At 39.4% G+C, this 18,900-nt stretch overlaps 1 protein-coding gene across 1 annotated transcript in view; it reads left to right on the top strand.

Moving 5' to 3' along the window:
• Window positions 1-9,967, top strand: part of NPFFR2 (neuropeptide FF receptor 2) — a 56,695-nt gene extending 46,728 nt beyond the window's left edge. Inside the window, exons 2-4 of the mRNA XM_004596245.2 lie at window positions 1,068-1,402; window positions 5,585-5,684; window positions 9,010-9,967. Coding sequence (XP_004596302.2) covers window positions 1,075-1,402; window positions 5,585-5,684; window positions 9,010-9,835 — 1,254 coding nt within the window. The 5' untranslated portion in view covers window positions 1,068-1,074 and the 3' untranslated portion in view covers window positions 9,836-9,967. The remainder of the gene's footprint in view (window positions 1-1,067; window positions 1,403-5,584; window positions 5,685-9,009) is intronic.
• Window positions 9,968-18,900: the final 8,933 nt, after the last annotated feature.

The following is an 18,900-nucleotide window of genomic DNA, read 5'->3' as shown; positions in this document are numbered from 1 at the left end:
GAGATTTCAGTACAAAGTCATTAGCCTTACACTCCTGATTGAATTCCTTCTGACTTTTCATTTCCTAATCTCAAATACCTTTAAATTTTTAGATTTTTCAAAAAAGATTTTATTTATAAGGCATAGTTACAGAGAATAAGAGACCAAGGGAAAAAGACATAATTCATCTGCTGACTCAGTCTCCAAATGGCCATATGGCTCAATCAGGACCGGCCAAAGCTGGGAGTCTGAAACTCCATCCAGCTCTCCGTGTGGGTTGGAGGGTACCAAGTGTCTGGACCCTTCCCTGATGCGTTCACAGAGGGCTGTGTCAGAAGCAGAGAAGTAGAGCAGCCGAGACTCAAGACTCAGGCCAGCTGATCCAGCTTGGGATTCTGGTGTCAGAAATGGCAGCTTAAGCTGCTCAACCACAGAAATTACCCCTAAAGTAGATTTAAAAGGTATTCATTTTTCCTCAGCTAATTTCCAAGGCTATTGATGTAGCTGAATTCCCAGGTCCCCAAATTCCTTAGTGATGGATTACGTTACTTTACTGTCTTAAACCTAATGGAATTTGTATTGAAAAAGAAAATTTGTGTTTTTTATTGCTCAATTCCATTATCCTAGGATTCTTAAACATCCCCTCATATCCCTATGGGAAATTTGAACATGTGGCACCCTTTCTTACTATGACTAGCAGGAAAGCTAGAGTGACGTAACATAGACTTAACAAAGCAATTTGATTACAATACATGGGGCAGAGGAAGTAAAGCTTGGAAGTAAGAGAAAATGTGTGAATGGATAGTGAGTATATATAAATAAGTGAAATCCAGAATATATTGAGGAAATAAAATATAATCACACTTGTTGATGTGAAAGAAAGTAGAATTTTCAAGTGCTGTTTGAAATCAAAACAACCTGAATGCCTTACTTTTAATTCAGTTCCATGCAAAAACCGGTAGGTTATTATAGAAGGTCTAAAAAATCCCATGCCATTTTGAAGTGTCCCTTTTGTTACTTTCAAGCACAGAACATACATTCTGTTGTTTTCTAATTGTGCTTTTCCTTTCTGCCTCTTCTTTGTTAAGGTCCATCATGAGTGAGAAATGGGACTCAGACTTCCCAGAAAACTGGCATCACAACTGGACTGTTAATGCCACAAAGGATCACCTGTTCCCAGACATTAATATTACCTATGTGAACTACTATCTTCACCAGCCTCAAGTGGCAACCATCTTCATCATTTCTTACTTTCTGATCTTCTTCCTGTGTATGGTGGGAAATACAGTGGTTTGCTTTGTTGTAATGAGGAGCAAACATATGCACACGGTCACCAATCTCTTCATCTTGAACCTGGCAATCAGCGATTTACTCATTGGCATATTCTGTATGCCTATAACCCTGCTGGACAACATTATAGCAGGTAGGTTGACTGGTGTGCAGTTGAAAGATGATATAAGAAAATGCCCCATATCTCTGAACTGTTCCAGGCACCTGTCCACATGGACCACACATTCATTCTAAAGAAGACAGGCTATACCTAAGTAAACAGAGAACAAGAAGAGCAAATGCTGAAAAATTATATTGATAAAGATTGGAAGTTGATATTTTTAAGGAGATTCATATATTTTTATTTATAGAGAAAGAAGCAGAGGCAGAGTCTCCTGCTGGTTCACTCGCTACATGGCCACAACGGCCAGAGCGGAGCTGATCCCAAGCCAGGAGCCAAGAGCTTCTTCCAGTCTCCCATGTGGGTGCAGAGGCCCAAGGACTTGAGCCCTCCTTCACTACTTTCCCAGGCCATAAGCAGGGAGCTGAATAGGAACTGGACACAAACCAGTGCCTATGTAAGATGACGACATTGCAGGCAGAGGATTAGCCACTGCATCAGCCCCAAAAGTTGATATTTTTTAAGCCATCAGAGAATGAGACCTTTTTAAATTTATTTAATAAATCTAGACACCTATAAGTAGTGGACATATTACTATAGTCGAGAGGCTTCAAGAATTGATGCTCATGTATTTGGTTTCAGTTGATGTAGGGTATTCATGACATAAATCGGAAAGACATCCTAAGGTTAGACGGAAAGGAGTCACCCTGAGGATTCCTCAGCCAGTGGTCATTCACAGGTGTAACATCAGTGCCTTCCCCCTGGGACAGCAGTTCTTCCTTAGCACTGCCTTAGGTATTCTGGAAGTGCAGGAAGGACACATTTCCAGTTCCCAATACAGCTTTGGTGTGCAATAACAGCTTAATTAATATTTGTTGTGCTCTTTAGCTGTTAGCACGTCAGATACCACATGCAAGTGTATATAAAAGTACAACAATAATGGATAATTGGGTGTTTTTCAAGTAGTATGGACCATATCATAATCTTTATCCTTTCCTAAAACTCACTAATGAATGGAATACAGGTTCTTCTTTGGAATGTTCATCTCTTCCAATTGTTTCTTTGGAAAGGACACTCGGGAGAGAGCAGAGTGCTGCTCCTTCCTGAACTGCACAGCAAACTTACTGAGGATGTCCTGTTCTTTTGTCACTGGTTCAGAACAAAGAGGATTAAATGAAACAAGATTACTGTTATTACTCTCTGGAATGCTATTTTTCCAACTAGCACTCTCAGTATCTTTCACCCTCACAAATATCTTAAAATAAATTAAACGATGACATAAAAATCTTGCACATTAATTACCCCTTCTTAATTTTTGATTTCTTTTTCTAAAAGATTATTGCTCTTGGCTCCTTGGTTTTATTTTCAACAATTAGTGTCGTGTTTCTAAATAGCATGCTTTCAATATATGACATCATCTTTCATTGAAGAAAATTAACATTCAGTTATCTTAATCCTCTTGCACAAAACCACAAATGTGTATTCCTAGTTTTCCTTTTCTTGCAGGTTCACAATATAATTACATCCAAGTTTTGCTGAGATCAATATTCAGACTAGATATTCTGCTTGGCATGTCTCTTACCCCTGATGGGCCCTGGGAAATGTTGTGATATTGATTTCAAGTTCCTGGGTTGACCCAGAGTGTCAATTTTTATCTTTTTGTTTTAGGGTGTAGAACTGTCATTGGTCTCTCTCTCTCTCTCTCCCGCTGCACCCTCCCCCCTTCTTTCTCACATTCTCTCCCAGGAGATTTCCTCTCTGGTCAAGGCCTTCAATCTTGTAAATTTCACTTTACTGCTAGAGATTCCTACCTTGGTACTGTCTGGCCTCTTGTTCGTATCTGGCCAAGAGCTCTCATGTATGGAGCTCAGCTACTCTCCTGGGAAGTCCCTTCATAGTCACTTTAACAATCTCTCCTTCATCGCTCTTCATGTTGTCTTCTATTCTCTGGTTGTCATGTCTTCCTGGTTTATTTCTTCCTGAAAAAAAAAGGTACAGTGAGATAGTGAGGTCATGCTATTTTTTAAAAAGATTCATTTTATATATTTGAAATGAAGAATTAAAGATCTCCCATTGCTGCTCCCCTCCCCAGATGACAACAACCTGCCTATGAAGAAAAGGAGCTTCTCTCAGATTCCCTACGTGGGCACAGAGTCCCAAGCCTTTAGGCCTTCTTCCCAGGCACCTTAGGAAAGAGCTGGAGCCCACGTGGGATTCTGACATTAATAGCAGGTGGTAGTTTCGCCATTTACACCACAATGTCGACCCAGAGGTGACACTTTCTTAAGATTGGATATATCTGTAAACAATTTTATTCTGCCCTTGTTTGTGACTATAACTAGTTGCATGAAGGCTCACAGATTGAACCTATCTTCCCTGAGGAATCAAAAGTGATTTCTCTGTTGCTATTGTTGAGAAATGTGACATTAACTGCTGAAAACTCTTATGCCATTTGACTCTTGGCTTGTTTTACTGGTGGTTTTTCTTCCTGAAAGCTTTTACCAATTCTGATTAGTTCGTGTGTTCTTAATAGCATGAAATGAAGCCTTGGAATAAGGCTTTCTTTTTCCATTTGTTACACTGACACAGATGAGGCCCATTCAATCAAAAAAAACGAATGCCCTTCATTCCTGGGGAATTTTCTTACAGGATTGTTTTCCATTTTCTTTTTCTCTTACCACATTAATGAGATACATTTTCATATTTTAAATCTTTTCTCTTATCCTTTCTGTTCTTGTGGTGAGTTTTCATTTCTGTTGGCTCATCTTAAATCCCATGAATTATTTATGAGTATTGTTATGTGTTCCTCATACTATCATACACGTGTTTCTCAGAAAAAATGGTGTATCCCTAACGCCATTGGTAATATGTTGGTGTATTATTTTTCATATATCTGACTCACTGTTTGTTCCCTTTTTCTGGCTATCTTCCTTTTATCTTGCTTAAAGATGTTTTAATTTGATTTTCATTTTATGCAAAAGGCAGAGTCACAGAGAGACGGAGATATTACCATTTCCAGGTTGCTCCTCCTGGGCGCACACAGCCAGGACAGGGCTAGGAGGAAATCAAAACCCAGGCACTCTGTCTAGGTCTCCATTGCCCCAGGCCTTTGTTAGGGACCCAAGTAATTAAACCATCACCTGGTCCCTCTCACAGTGTGCATCAGCAGGAAGCTGTGTTAGAAGATGAGCTGAGACTTCACCCAGGTGCTGTGTAGCTTCCCAAGCCCACTGTGACTACCACCACCTCTCCTTTTATATGTGAGGTTTTACTAACATTACCTGCTGCTTAGCTTTTCATGCTTCAGAGTGAGGCCCCATGTGGCCTGGTAGAGGTTGAGTTTAGAACAATTCCAAGTATTGAGAGATCCACAACTATTGGATCTGTGTCTCCATGTTGATGGGTGGGTTGCCTCTCTGCTTTGTGAGGCTGTCTGCTGTGTTCCAGACCTGAGTGGCTCTCAGCACCAGCAGTCTTTCCTTGCACAGGTGGGCTTCCTCATTATCTTTCTGTGTCCTTGCGGCAGCCATTACCAGTCTGGGACACCTGTATATCTGCCTCGAGGGGGCAGAAAATCCCATTCTTTGGCCAGCACAGGCGAAAAGCCATTGGTATCTGAATGGATTTACAGATAAATCCATCCCTATTGATCAAAGATCTTTGCCTTGGTAATATCATTTCAATAAAGTTTGATAGAGAAGCAAAGTGATAACGTGTGCTTTTGATGAAAAATATTATCACAAGCTAAGAAATTTTAGGATTGAGAGATATATTTGCTTTTGGCTTCATAAAGAGGATGAATAGTTTAGCCTCTCAAACTCTTGTCTATATCTTTCTTTAAACTTTATTATCTTAGTGATTACATTTCAAATATTTAATATGCTACTGATTAGCTATGGAAAGGTGTATGTTGTGTGTTCTCTATTCTGAAGAGAGTAATAAAGACTTCAAAAGATGTTGTATGTTGAGATATACAAATACGTATAAAGTCTTAATCACACTGCTTAGAATGTAGTGATAACTATGCACATTTCGCATTGTTCTCAGTTTACTGAACTCTAAAAATATCAGTGAAAGTACTAGAAACTATTGGCTGTTCTCAGGTGATCATGCAGAAGAACTGGTAGAGTATTAGTCCCAAACTTTGTTCATATTTTACATGAGAGTTATTTGTTTACAGTATGTTCTTTCCACACAGCTGCATTTCTCTTTCAGGATGGCCATTTGGAAACACCATGTGCAAGCTCAGTGGACTGGTCCAGGGGATATCAGTCGCAGCTTCTGTCTTCACTTTAGTTGCAATTGCGATAGACAGGTAAGTCACTATCAAGCTCAAATTCTACAAAAAAAAAAATGGACATATGTGCTGGAAATCTATATAACTGACTAAATTTTTGAACCTTTTTCTCAACTGAAATTATATACCTTATACCAGTGTTGGGCAGGTCCAAAGCTGGAAGCCAGAAACTTCGTCTAAGTCTCCCATGTAAGTGCAGGGGCCCAAGGACTTGAGCCACCTTTTGCTGCTTTTCCTGGCCATAAGCCGGGAGCTGGAGAAGTGGTGCAGCCAGGACTAGAACCTGTGCCTATATGAGCTGTTTGCACCACGGGGCAGAATATCTTGCTAAGCCAGCACACCAGCCCCATTCCTGAGACTTTTTATATTGAGTTTGTTTTCTGCCCATTTAGGATGGCAGCATTGGCAGGTGGAGAATCAGCTGGCTACTACACCACCACACCAGCCTCAACCCTGATGGGAGTGGGCATGCGCATGTTTTACAGCAGTAAATTGGGATGGAGATATTTGATTAGTAATATAAGCAGTGTGCTGGAGATAACATGTCTTCGTGTGTGTGTGTGTGTGTGTGTGTGTGTGAGAGAGAGAGAGAGAGAGAGAGAGAGTACAGTGAGAAAATGAGGTTAAAAATATGAGAAGCAATGAAATTGTGACAGCAAAAACAATATCTCAATTTTTTCAAAATTATTTGATAGGCACAGTTAAAGGGAGGGAAGGAGAGAGGGAGAGAGAGAGAGACACTTATCATCTACTAGTCCCCAAATGACTTCAATGGCCAGGGCTTGGCCAGGCTGAATCCATATAGTTTTTCTAGGTTTCCCTGGTGGGTTCAGGGGCCGGAGTATTTGGGTCATCTTGGGTTGTTATCCCAGGCTCATTAGCACAGACCTGGATCAGAAGTGGAGCTACTGAGTCTCAACCCAGGGCCACATATGCCAGCTCCACAGGTGGCCACTTTCACCTACTATGCCACAGCACTGCCCAAGATCATTTCCATTTTTAGTATTAGTTCTTTAGAATGAAGGAAAAAGCTCTAGTATCACTTGAATTTTCCTCTTGAATCCTGAACTTTTCCTACTTATTTCCACATTATCTTTAGGATTTAGATACCTAAACTCTTTCTTTATTGTTTCTACTGTAACACCTAACCACAGATTTAAAATGCTTTGATGTTCATTTTACAAAGTCAATGGGATTACAATCACTCAGTGTATTTCTATACTTATTTACCACGTAACTTCAATGTGGTGACTATGAATGAATAAAAATCCACACACATACATCTCAAAAGCAAAGCATTCTAAAAAGAGGCTGCATAATGATCCACAGAATATTGCACATCATGTCACATGTAAAGAGTTACAGAGGCAGACAGATGCTGTGCAGACATGAAAGTATGGACAGAGACAAATACAGCAACAGCAGGATGTGTGCAGACAGGCGAAGGATGAGATTGGATGGATATGTCTCCCAAGAGGATTTCAGCTATACCTGTACTATTTCATTTCTTTGAAAATGCATGGTGTATATTTGAGACATAGTAATTGATCATTTGGTAAATTTAAATGTCACATTGGGTGCACACTCTATTTTTCTCCGTATTTTCTGTATACACAAGTTAATCAGTCATTGAGAATTTTTTCATGAGGTAGTTTTAGTTTACAAGGATTATAATTCAAATTGTGTTTTAATTATATCTGATTTTCCTCATGGAGATAATTTCAGTTTTACTCATTGTATTCTTAATTGTTCAGAAGTCATTGCAATAAAACCAAATATACTGAATTATTTAAATAAACATTTAAAATATGTATAAATAAAAGGAAAAATATGTAAGTAACCATATGACTGTATCTTTTATTCACATAACAATTCCTGATTTGAAGATATTTTAGTAGGCATGGAAATAAATCAGAGAAAGGTCCTTTTATATAATCTTATTATTAAATGGTGTAAAGGAGGGAGGGGGGGAAGGAGAGAGAGAGAAAGAAAGATCAAGATCTTCTGTTTTCTGGTTCATTCCCCTAATGGACACCAACTGCTGGAACTGCAACCATTGCACAGGCAGGAACCAGGAATTACCACTGGATTTGTTATACAAACGACAAGGAGTCCAGCACTTTTACCATTGTCTGCTGCGTCACAGGTACATTAGCAGGAAGCTGGGTTAGAATAGGAGTTTCCAGGATGTGAATAGCACTCCGAGATGGGTGTCTCATTAGCACCTTAATCTGATGAACCCACAACACTTGCATTTGGAAGCAATTATTTTGCTAGAACTTTGATTTTTAATCATCATCATCATAAGAAGAAAATTAAGTAACAGTGTTTTGAGATAGTAGAGTTGCCTATTCATATGATTATTTTACAATTAGAGTAATGTGCCTCAATCATGAGAATAAAAATATCCACAATAATTAAATAGGAATAGATGTAATTAGCCTTACTTGACATAATAATTTAAATTTTTCTGCCCACCAGAGAGCATAGGTTATCAGGAAAGCATATAATTCTGATGCATCTGGCTTTAAAACAAACTATTTTGAATGATTCTGTGGATTTTCTGGATGCTTCTCTATGGTTCACCTCTCTATGGATTGGAGCTGAAATGACTCACGTCACAGTGTTGACCCGGACTTAAGTTGGAGAAGACCCAGCAAGCGCACATACACCAGAGATTTCTCCACGGATATCTCATCTCATGGAAGCTACTCAGAACTTGGAATCTGCCTTTCAAAAGGAAAAAGCCCTAGCATACAAGTGCATAAAAAGTTTCAACTTGTATTCTGTTTGCCAGTGTCCCATTGGCCAAAGCAAGTGATGTGCTCCAGCACACATGCCTTGTGTAGGGGACCTTTATCACCTGAGGGAGGAGCAGTTCATTGGTTGTCTCTGATTTCACAGTTGACCATGGACCAGTACAACAGTCAATCTACAAACACACTTAAAGACAAGAGAACAAGCTTTGGAGCCGTACTGCTGGGTTACAGGCATATGGATGTGGTTTATTTCCATGTTTAAAATAGAGGAGATTAAAGAGACAATCCACAAAAACCAACAGAAAATAATCCAGAACAGAATTTTAAATGTTCATTTTCAATATAAGATATCAACCATGATTAATTCTGAATGTTAATAGTGCCATACATGCAAAGTTGGAATGGAGGTTTATTTCCTGTAAGAATTACCATAAACAACAATGCCTGCTTCTCCATTAACAATGATAAATGTTTCTATTTTTGAGAGAAATGTGAGATACCTAGAGTTACTTACATAAACTTGTTCCATACCTTGGTCTGAAGTTACAAGGCAATGCCTCACTAGTATTTGCCTTTAATTCCAGGTTTCGGTGTGTTGTCTACCCTTTTAAACCAAAGATCACTGTCAAGACAGCATTTGTCATTATTGTGATCATCTGGGTGCTGGCTGTCACCATCATGTCCCCATCTGCAGTAATGTTACAAGTGCGAGAGGAACAATACTACCGGGTGAGACTCAGCTCCCAGAATCAAACCAGCCCTGTCTATTGGTGCTGGGAAGATTGGCCCAACCCAGAGATGAGGAAGGTCTACACCACTGTGCTGTTTGCCACCATCTACCTGGCTCCACTCTCCCTCATTGTCATCATGTATGGAAGGATTGGGATCTCCCTCTTCAAAACCACAGTGCCCTACACAGGCCAGCACATCCAGGAGCACTCACAGGTGTCCAGAAAGAAGCAGAAAGTCATTAAGATGCTCCTGACGGTGGCCCTGCTGTTCATTCTCTCCTGGCTGCCCCTGTGGACTCTAATGATGCTGTCAGACTATGCTGAGCTTTCTCCAAGTGAACTGCGGGTCATCAACATCTATATCTACCCTTTTGCACACTGGCTGGCCTTCTGTAACAGCAGCATCAACCCCATCATCTATGGTTTCTTCAATGAGAACTTCCGCCATGGCTTTGAAGATGCATTCCAGCTCCAGCTCTGCCAAAAACATGCCGAACCCAAGCAGGCCTATGCCCTGAGAGCTAAAAACAACACAGTCAGGAACACATCTGGTGAGTTAGTGCAGGGACCTACATTTCAAAAGCTATCTAGTGAAAATTTGCTTGACCAAAGTACTGAAAAACCCAAACAGGAACTGATAGAAGAATTAGGAAAGGCTACCAACAGTATTGAGGTTTAAAAAGAGCTAAAGAGGTAATGCTAAACCTGCTGGGTGTGATACTTGCACATTTTTGTACTGCTGCTGTTGCTGGAGTTGTATTTCAGTTCTTCCTGTTGCCATATAGAAAATACTGGGAACTCTCTTTGGCAGAAAGAAAGTAATCAAAAATGCCTTTGTGACCATCAACAGTTTTACAGTATAAAAAATACTTAATGACTCATACTGAGGGGAACCATATTTCCCAGGATAAATCCTTTTGGAAGAACATGCTTCTAAGACTATTTTTGTTCAAGTTGACCTTTTGTGCATGAGTCAAATAAATCAGGTGCATGTACATGTGTATACAAAGATAGAGAAATACATATATACAAATATGCACATGCTTTGTCCACAAAATAGTGATAATAGACAGGATTTTGCAATGTCTTTTTGTCAATATTTTCTTTGATCTGGGATTTGAACTTTTAAACTACAGATTTATCTGCTTGCATTTCAAAAAAAATATTTATTGTATTAGAAATGGATTAGACTACCTGACGTTAATTTTCTTCAATCTAGAAAAAGCAAGATATTATACTGTGAGCATTTGCATCACAGATGAGCTGACCTTTTGTTTATGAAAAATGCTGTGGAGGAGTTAAGACCTGGAGAGTAGTAGGTAAAGCCTCCATCTGCAGCAATGCATCCCCTTTGGATGACAGTTTGAGTCCTGGCTGTTCCACTTCCAATCCAGCTCCCTGCTAATTTACCTGGGAAAGTAGCAAAAGAATGAACCACGTCCTTGGACCACTGCACCCATGTAGAAGACCTGGAGAAAGCTCCTGGTTCCCAGCTTCAGACTAGCTGGCCCATTTTGGGAACAAATCAGTAAATGGAAAACCTGTGCTTCTCTCCTTTCTGTAAATCTGTCTTTCAAATAAAAATTTCAATTTTTCCATGAACTTGTTAAAATGCCTTGTAATTCTTGTATCAAAATTTGATATATATTTGCATTTAGAGTCTGCAGTTGGGAAACTCATAGTATTCTTTCAAGGAAGTTTCTGTTGTCTTTTTAATACTTTTAGAATTAACGTCACACACTTGTTAAATCCTTATTTGTTACAGAGTTGGTTCAGAATTCTGACTTTGCCCTTTTTTGATTATGAAATAAGGGCACATACTTTAGTAATGTAGCAGTTGGCAAAGGAACAGCGCTTCTTTTATAATGTGTGTAATCAGATTTCAAAAGTCTTCAAAGAATTACCATAAAGTGTATGGAGAGGAAGAACAGTTACTCTAAGTTTCCTGGTGGGAACAACAGTTAAATCCAACACTCAGGATTTGAGCAAATTAGTCTTGTGGCTGCAAAAAGAATTGGCAGTCCCTGGATTCAGCTACGTTGTGATTCTATAATAATACTTGTAAATGCTAGCTTCAGTTGCAGGGTTAGATTAATTCCTAGAAAATGGGCAATAAAAATAAAATCTGGGCATGAAGTTCATATTTTTTCTAGTTATTTATGTGACTGACGCTAAAAGCTTCCCAGTATTCTAGGTTTTGAGAAATTGTTGAGAGTTCATTTGAATTCAACTATTTATATGTAAATGATGGCATAAATATTTTCTGCATTCAGATCTTTTGGAAGTTATAGGTGTGGAATTTGATTGAATAGTCCCTTGCCTTGACTTACCTAAATAACTATTTACAGATGGAGTGCCTGAACTCTTAATGATTATTTTGACAGAGATTACAATTTTCTTATGGTCATCCTACAAGCCACCTAAAACTCATTACCACTACATTTCCTGCCCTTATTTCTCATCTCCTGGACTTTATCACTTTTAATCTCTCATTGCCTACTTTTTTAAAAGATACATTATCTTTTTATTGCAAAGTCAGATATACAGAGAGGAAGAGAGACAGAGAGGAAGATCCGTCTGCTGATTCACTCCCCAAGTGGCCACAATGACCAGAGCTGAGCTAATCCAAAGCCAGGAGACAGGAGCTTCTTCTTATTTTGAAAAAAGAAGATATTACTTCCCTGCTTCAAAGTCACTAAGAGTTTTGTTTGAATTAGTTAAAGCCACACTTCTTACCAAAAGATACACATCCTTATACTTTCTGCACTTGCCTGTATCTTAGCTTCATCTCAGATCTAACAATTGTCTTTCAAAGTCACTGCCTCTGTCATCTGGCAAATTGTTGCTTCTGCGTTTTGCACTTGTGTTCTTCCTTCCAGAAATGTTCCTTTGTTCTTTATTTTAAACACAGGCTCTCTTCAGTCTTACAGTTTCAACTGAGCTTTGCCTGTTTCCTACAGTGATTCTCATCACCTGTAATTATCTTCAAAACTCAGTTTCCTTGTTTTATAGCTGTATCCCAAATAGAAATACAAAGACTAGAAGGAGAAAGATGTTTATCTTATTTATCTTATTATAATCAGTACCTAAAAGATCAGTTGGTACATACTGGACACAGGATATATTTTCATTGAACAAGTACATTGGTTACAAATATTTTCTAGTTTTAAATTCATATCACTTGATTATGAATGAATGTTCAGAATGTGAAGGTAATTTAGACTATAATAGAAACATGAGATAATTGTAAAACGCAGTTGATGTAAACTGAGAATGATTCCATATCTGACTGCCACCTGGTGGTAGCAGCTGTTGCTAGCATTTCGGCTTATGTTTTCATTTTTAGTAAGGTTATGATTCTGGGCATGTACTTTCTTTTTATTCACTTAATGCATCAAGAATGTGTTTCCATGTAGCATTCAAAATAGTTCATTCATTTTAATGTCACTCCTGTATTTATGAGGCATACTGTGACTAGGAATTTAAGTGATTTATTACATCTATAGCAGGACGCAGTTATGCACTTCTTGCATAACACTGGCACATTTGCAATCATCTTTGGATTCAAGTCTGAGAAACATGATTGTTGGCTTAAAAGCATGGACATATATTAATGCTTTGGTACACATTGCCAAGTATGTGTTTAAAAGGTTTTTTTTTTTTAACATTTTTTATTCCTCTTAATGGTGTAAGAGTTTCTTGGGGCACACACTGTCAAGTACTGTGTATTCTGTAACCTAGTTTTTCTTACTGGATTAACAAGGGACAGCCTTTTTCTATTTTCCCTTTAATTTCATTGTTTTACAGCTGAATATTAAAAAGCAGTCTTCATTCAGTTCAATTCTTTGCATTCATTTGTATAAATTTGCAATGCCTCCTTCATTAATTTTCTGTTAATATCACTTGCCTAAATTCCCATGAGAATATTTTTTTCTCAACATTATATAAAAGCACTCCCTGATCCATGTTACTTCCTTGACTGCCAGACAAATTTCAACCTTTTTCTCCATTCACTGTTCCTATTATTGCGGGGTATGAGCAAGATCATGCCAGACATATCTAAGGTTTATTAAGGAGTCTTTATTAACCAAGCTTGGTGAGAACACGGCCCACTAGAAATAGCAAATTGCAAGTCCATATGGCAATCCAATCCGAATTGAAACCCTAGAGGAACAAATGGTCAATACCCTGAAGTCCATCTGTTAAGCTGAAGACCTGTGTCCCAGCTTCCCCAGGAACATAAGTTATCCTACAAGACATGCAGTGAATAACCTGGACACACATACAGAGCTGCAGACATTCACCTTTCCCTGGCTTCTCTGCCCACATTGCACTACTTTTAGGCCTCACCCCTCCTGGAACTCCTGATAGTATACAAATTAAAAATGAAAAGCATCTTAGTATTGCTATCTTCACTGTCCCACCCAAGCAGTGAGCAGAGGGTAAGGAATACAGACACACAGGAGCCATGCTCAGGGGATACCTGTCTTCAGAATCTGGCCAAGAGTCGGAGCGCCAGAGTGACAGAAACACAAAGCCAAGAGAGTGAGCCCCTCCTTTTCATGAGCCATTATAGGGGTTTGTGTGGGGAGTGGTTACAAAATAGTGCCATACCGGCCCCTCTCAGGTGATAAGTGAGAGTCACAGGTGGTCAGGAGGGAACATCTAGGTGGTGGGGGGAGTGACTTCCAAGCTCATGACCCTGAACTAGCTGCCAACCTCACTATACTATTTATGTGCACAGATTATCCATTAATCTCTTGTTACAAAATTAGGCTATTCCTTGGCTGTTTGTGAACAGTGTATCAGTAGACGTGGGAGTGCACATGTCTTTATGATAAACAGAGACAATGATCTGAACTAGCAGTCCTGGAATGGGTGATCATTCTGCCTCTCCATGTTTGAGACACTGTCATGTTGCTTCCCCAAATGGCTGTCCTGATTTATAACGCTACCAGTTTGTTTCTCCCAACATTCCTTCCATCAGGCGATACATTTATCTTTTTGGTAGTATCAATTTTTTGAAGATTTATTCATTTTTATTGGAAAGGTGGATATACAGAGAGGAGGAGAGACAGTGAGGAAGATCTTCCGTCCGATGATTCACTCCCCAAGCGGCTGCAACAGCTGGAGCTTAGCCAATCCAAAAGCCAGGAGGCCCGGAGCTTCTTCCGGGTTTCCCACGTGGGTGCAGGGTCCCAAGGTTTTGGGCTGTCATCGACTGCTTTCCCAGGTCAAAGAGGGAGCTGGATGGGAAGCGGGGCCTCCAGGATTAGAACCGGTGCCCGGTGAGGACTTTAACCACTAGGCTATCGTGCCGGGTGCGGTAATATCATTCTAACCAGAGAGGGATGATATTTCATCACGGTTTTGATTAGTATTTCCCTAATGACAGCTGATAGTCAATAGTGTTACACATAACTACTTTTTGTACATCTTCTTTTGAGAAATGTCTACTTAGGTCTATCTGAACTAATTTTTATTTATTTATTTTATTTATTTATTTATTTTTATTTATTTATTTCAACCTTAAAGAGCAAAAGAGACAGAAGAGGTAAAGAAATGATTTAAGTACTGTTTCACTCACATAACACCTGCAGCACCTGAACTTGGCTGAAGCCAGGCTTTTGTAATCCTTCTAAATCTCCCATGTGGGTGGAAGGGGCCCAGGCATTTGCAACATCATCCACTGATCCCCAGAATACATTGCAGGAAGCTAGACAGGGTTCGTACCAGACATTTTGGAGAATAAGGGCACTCCTCGCAGTGGCTTAGCTGCTACGCAACAAGTTTTAGGAGACCATTTGTTTTGTTTCTATTGAATTGCTAGAATTCATTATAATTCTAGATTTTACCTGTTTATGTACTTTGGAGAATTTTTCAAGAATTCTATCAGTTTTTCTTTGTCTCATGCCATGCACAGTTTTTAATCTCAATTGTTTAGTTTTGTTTTTCTGTCCTGTATTTTGAGCCAAAGATCTCTTACCTATTCTTGTTTTCTGGAATTTGTTGAGTTTCTTTAAAATGGTTATTTTTAGATCTCTATGATTTCACACATGTCGGCTGCTCTGTGTTCTGTCTCTGGTGGCTTTTATTGTTAGTGGGGGAGGTCATGACTCCCTAAATGTTGGCGGCACATGACACTGTCTGAAAATTGAAAGATTAAGTATCTATTACAGCCTTTTGTAACTTTTCTTTGTGCTGATTCTTCCAGTAATCTAAGTTTTTACTTTGTCTAACATTATAGCTGATAACATTATTTCAACACTAGATGCTGCCTAAATCCAGATTTACCGCTTCTTTGTAGTTGGTGATTGATTACAATGTCAACAATATACTGTGACTCAAATGCTAGTTTTGAGTCACACTATACTGAGTCACACAAATGTATAGTCAGAGCTATTCAGAATGAACTGGATGAGCACCTAGAGAGAGACTCTGTCCCACAGCCCACCCACCCCCGTCCCTGTCCACAGTCTCTAACTTGTGGCAGGCACCACAGAATTGTGCCTGACATGGAACCTTTCTTGGAGGGTCTGACCCTGGGGTCCAAAGCAGTTTTTCATACATCTCTTTCTCTTCTGCTGAGCACACAATGTGTGTGTGTGTGTGTGTGTGTGTGGTGCTGCCTCAGATTGGAGCACGTAACAGATGAGCTGTACCGTGGTTAGGTACCAGGAACTCATAGCCCACTGAGACCGATGCAGCACGGGGACAAGAGCAGATCTACCCGCTGGAACCATGGATCTCTATCTGTGGCAAAGCAGTGATAAATGCTGCATGCCCTGGGGAAAGAACTGGTGGGTTCTACCCTGTGTCAGGATTCACCAGTGTATGCCAAGCACTGAGTTCAAGACAATGAATAATATTTCCTTGACTATCCACCTGCTGACTGATGGATTCTCTCCAGGTTGTGCTGCTGAACATTGGGAGCAGGGCTGTAGAGATGCTCTCTAAGTTGCTAAGGTTAACATAGGTCCAGACATTTTGACTGAAGGCATTATCCTGAAGGAGGGGGTATGGGATATCTCCTGGTAATGTTCTTCAGTGCAGGAGATCTGGTGTTGTATTTTAAAAGTTCAAAGTCTAAATTTAATTCTCTTCTTTGTCTAAATGAGAGGTGTCCTGCTCCAGGCAATGCTGCATGGGAATCAAAGAAGGCATGATGCGGAAAGCATTCCTTACCCCCTTCTTCAATGTGCCTCTGTCAGGCTGCTCTGGCATCTGGCATCCCTTGCCTTTGGAGACACTTTCACATGTGAATGTTTGCTCAGAGTGATGTTTCTGTAGGGAAACATGAGAAGATCTGGCTAGCCTCACCCCTGCTTCAATACTGTGTGCATGTGAGAGGAAAGAATGTACTTTTAAGCACTTTTTATATTTCTGGGGTCTAGCATGTTACCCTGATGAATAGGTATGTGAATAACAATTACTTTCAAGAAAATTGAATGTCTGAACAAGTGCTATTTATGAACTTGTTACTCTGATATCTTCGATGCCTCTTGGAAGAATTATGTTTTGTGGTTATCAATTGATAATCAATTGTTTTTCTGCTAAATAGCTCTTATGAATAAATGCATTTCTATCAACAAGTCTCACAAGTGAATCCGAAGTATAATGAAGATGAGTAAAACTGCGAATGAATAACTTTACCAGAAATTCTATTATTAGACTTTTGGGTCTATTGGTTATTTAATTTGATTCCAATTCTCAAAGTGTTTTTAAAATATTTGAAATGCCTATTTGAAAATTATTTTTAAATACCACAACGTAGTGACTGATTTTAAAATTGGAGCAAGACCTGAGCTGGAGCCACAGCTTTATCCTTTACATTAATTTTATTTTTTCCTCTTTTTGGTTTTACTTAAAACTTATGTGCTACCTATGTGGCATCTTCGGTGATTCAATCCCTGTGTAACACAAAGTCATTTAGTTTAGCATAATTTTTAAGTAGCATCCCACATATGGCATGCCATTATAATTAGAATCCGTTTGTTTCTAATTCTAACATTCATAATACTTTCCCAAGTATTCTACTAAGTATCGTGTCAAAGGGGGGGTTCATGTTTGAATTTAGTTCAACAGGTGGTTTCCTATTGTACTGCATACTAAATGAGCATCATTGGCTGATCATGGAATCTCTTGGAGCTTCGGTTGTCTCATGTATGGATTTTTGACACTGGAATTTGCAAAACAAGTTTTGTGATGAACAAAATAAAGTAAGGTTTTCCAGAAATGTTTGATAAAGCACAAATATTTTCGATATTAGCTCCATCTATGTGTCATTCAGTGCCCCTCCAATTCAAGATGAAGAAGTTATAGATCAATTTTAAAAATCTGTATTCTTTTCCATGCGATTTCCAGTCTATATGATTGTAAGTCTGGTACAGCTGGGAACTTGTAGGTGACTCTTATTGCCACATGCCAGACATGAGCAGGATTCAGCCATTTGTTAAATTAAATTCATTTCATAGGTATTAGTGGACAATAGATATTTTACCTAATCCAGTCTCCAGCAAATAAAATGTCTATCACAAACCTCAAAGTACAGTTCAAAAGAAAGCCTAAGTTAAATCAGAAAATAAAACCTGGCAACCCCGCTTACCCAGAGTTTCCTCGGTGGCTGCCTTTCCAACCACAGGCAGCCTCTGATGAAATGTGAACTTGTCCCAGATCATGTGGTGGCACAGTCTCTCCACTGTTTTCTTTTCATAGATACATTAGCCCCTCACTAGGGTATTAGAAATGAATCTTTATTTAACAGAAACGCAGATCCAAATGCCATGATCCTATTTAGGTTGGCTCACCCTCCTGAAGTACAATAGAGGATAAGCACATGGCCCTGATGTTCAAATTACATAAAAGACATGTTCTTTTCACTGCCAATACTCTGCATTCTTCTTGCTGCTTGATCTTTAGTCAGGATCTTCTTCATGGCAGCAAGACGGCCACAAACACCCCAGACTCACATATTCATAGATTTTGGTGGTAGACATCAAAGTCCAAGAAGTGAGTTACACATGTATCACTAAACTCACCACTGAGGCCAAGGTTGTGTCTATGGCCACATCTGAAAGAACATGTACCATGTTCATACGTGAGCTCATATGAGGGATTCCTCATCTGAAGGACGTGGGTAGCACAGTTCAGCAGTCTCTAATTTGCTCCATAATTTGGAACAAAGTCAACCTTTTCTCTCACATACTTGGTTGTGAAAACTCTTGCCATCTAGCACAACACAATCCTAATATGTAAGTAACCACCACAGATGATGTTGCATTACTTCCCAAATAAGAATATGAACACACAATTTGTCACTAAATTCAGCTCCTGGTCTTTATCTTCCAGTTATGTGATTTGTCTTTTAAAGATTATTTCAGAGGTGGAAAGACAGTCTGGGACAGAGCTTCCATCCACTGCTTCATTCCCCAATGCCTGAGACAGCTGGAGCTGAATCAGCAGAAGTAGAAAGCCAGGGACTCAATCCAGGTTTCCCAGACAGGTGACAGATACCCAATTATTTTAACCATCACCTGTTGCCTCTCATGGTCTGTGTTTTCCAATAACTGGAATCAGGAGCTTGAGCTGGTAACCAAAGCCAAGTACCATGAAGAAAGGATGGGAGTATTTCTTAAACATTTATTTTATTTTTATTGGGAAGTCAGATATATGAAGAGCAGGAGAGACAGAGAGGAAGATTTGTCTGTTGATTCACTCCCCAAGTGGCTGCAACAGCCAGAGCTG

This window comes from Ochotona princeps, chromosome 7, assembly GCF_030435755.1.
Source record: "Ochotona princeps isolate mOchPri1 chromosome 7, mOchPri1.hap1, whole genome shotgun sequence".
NCBI classification, from domain to species: Eukaryota; Metazoa; Chordata; class Mammalia; order Lagomorpha; family Ochotonidae; genus Ochotona; species Ochotona princeps.
The sequence above is the reverse complement of the archived record's forward strand: the minus strand, read 5'-3'. Positions and strand labels throughout refer to the sequence as shown.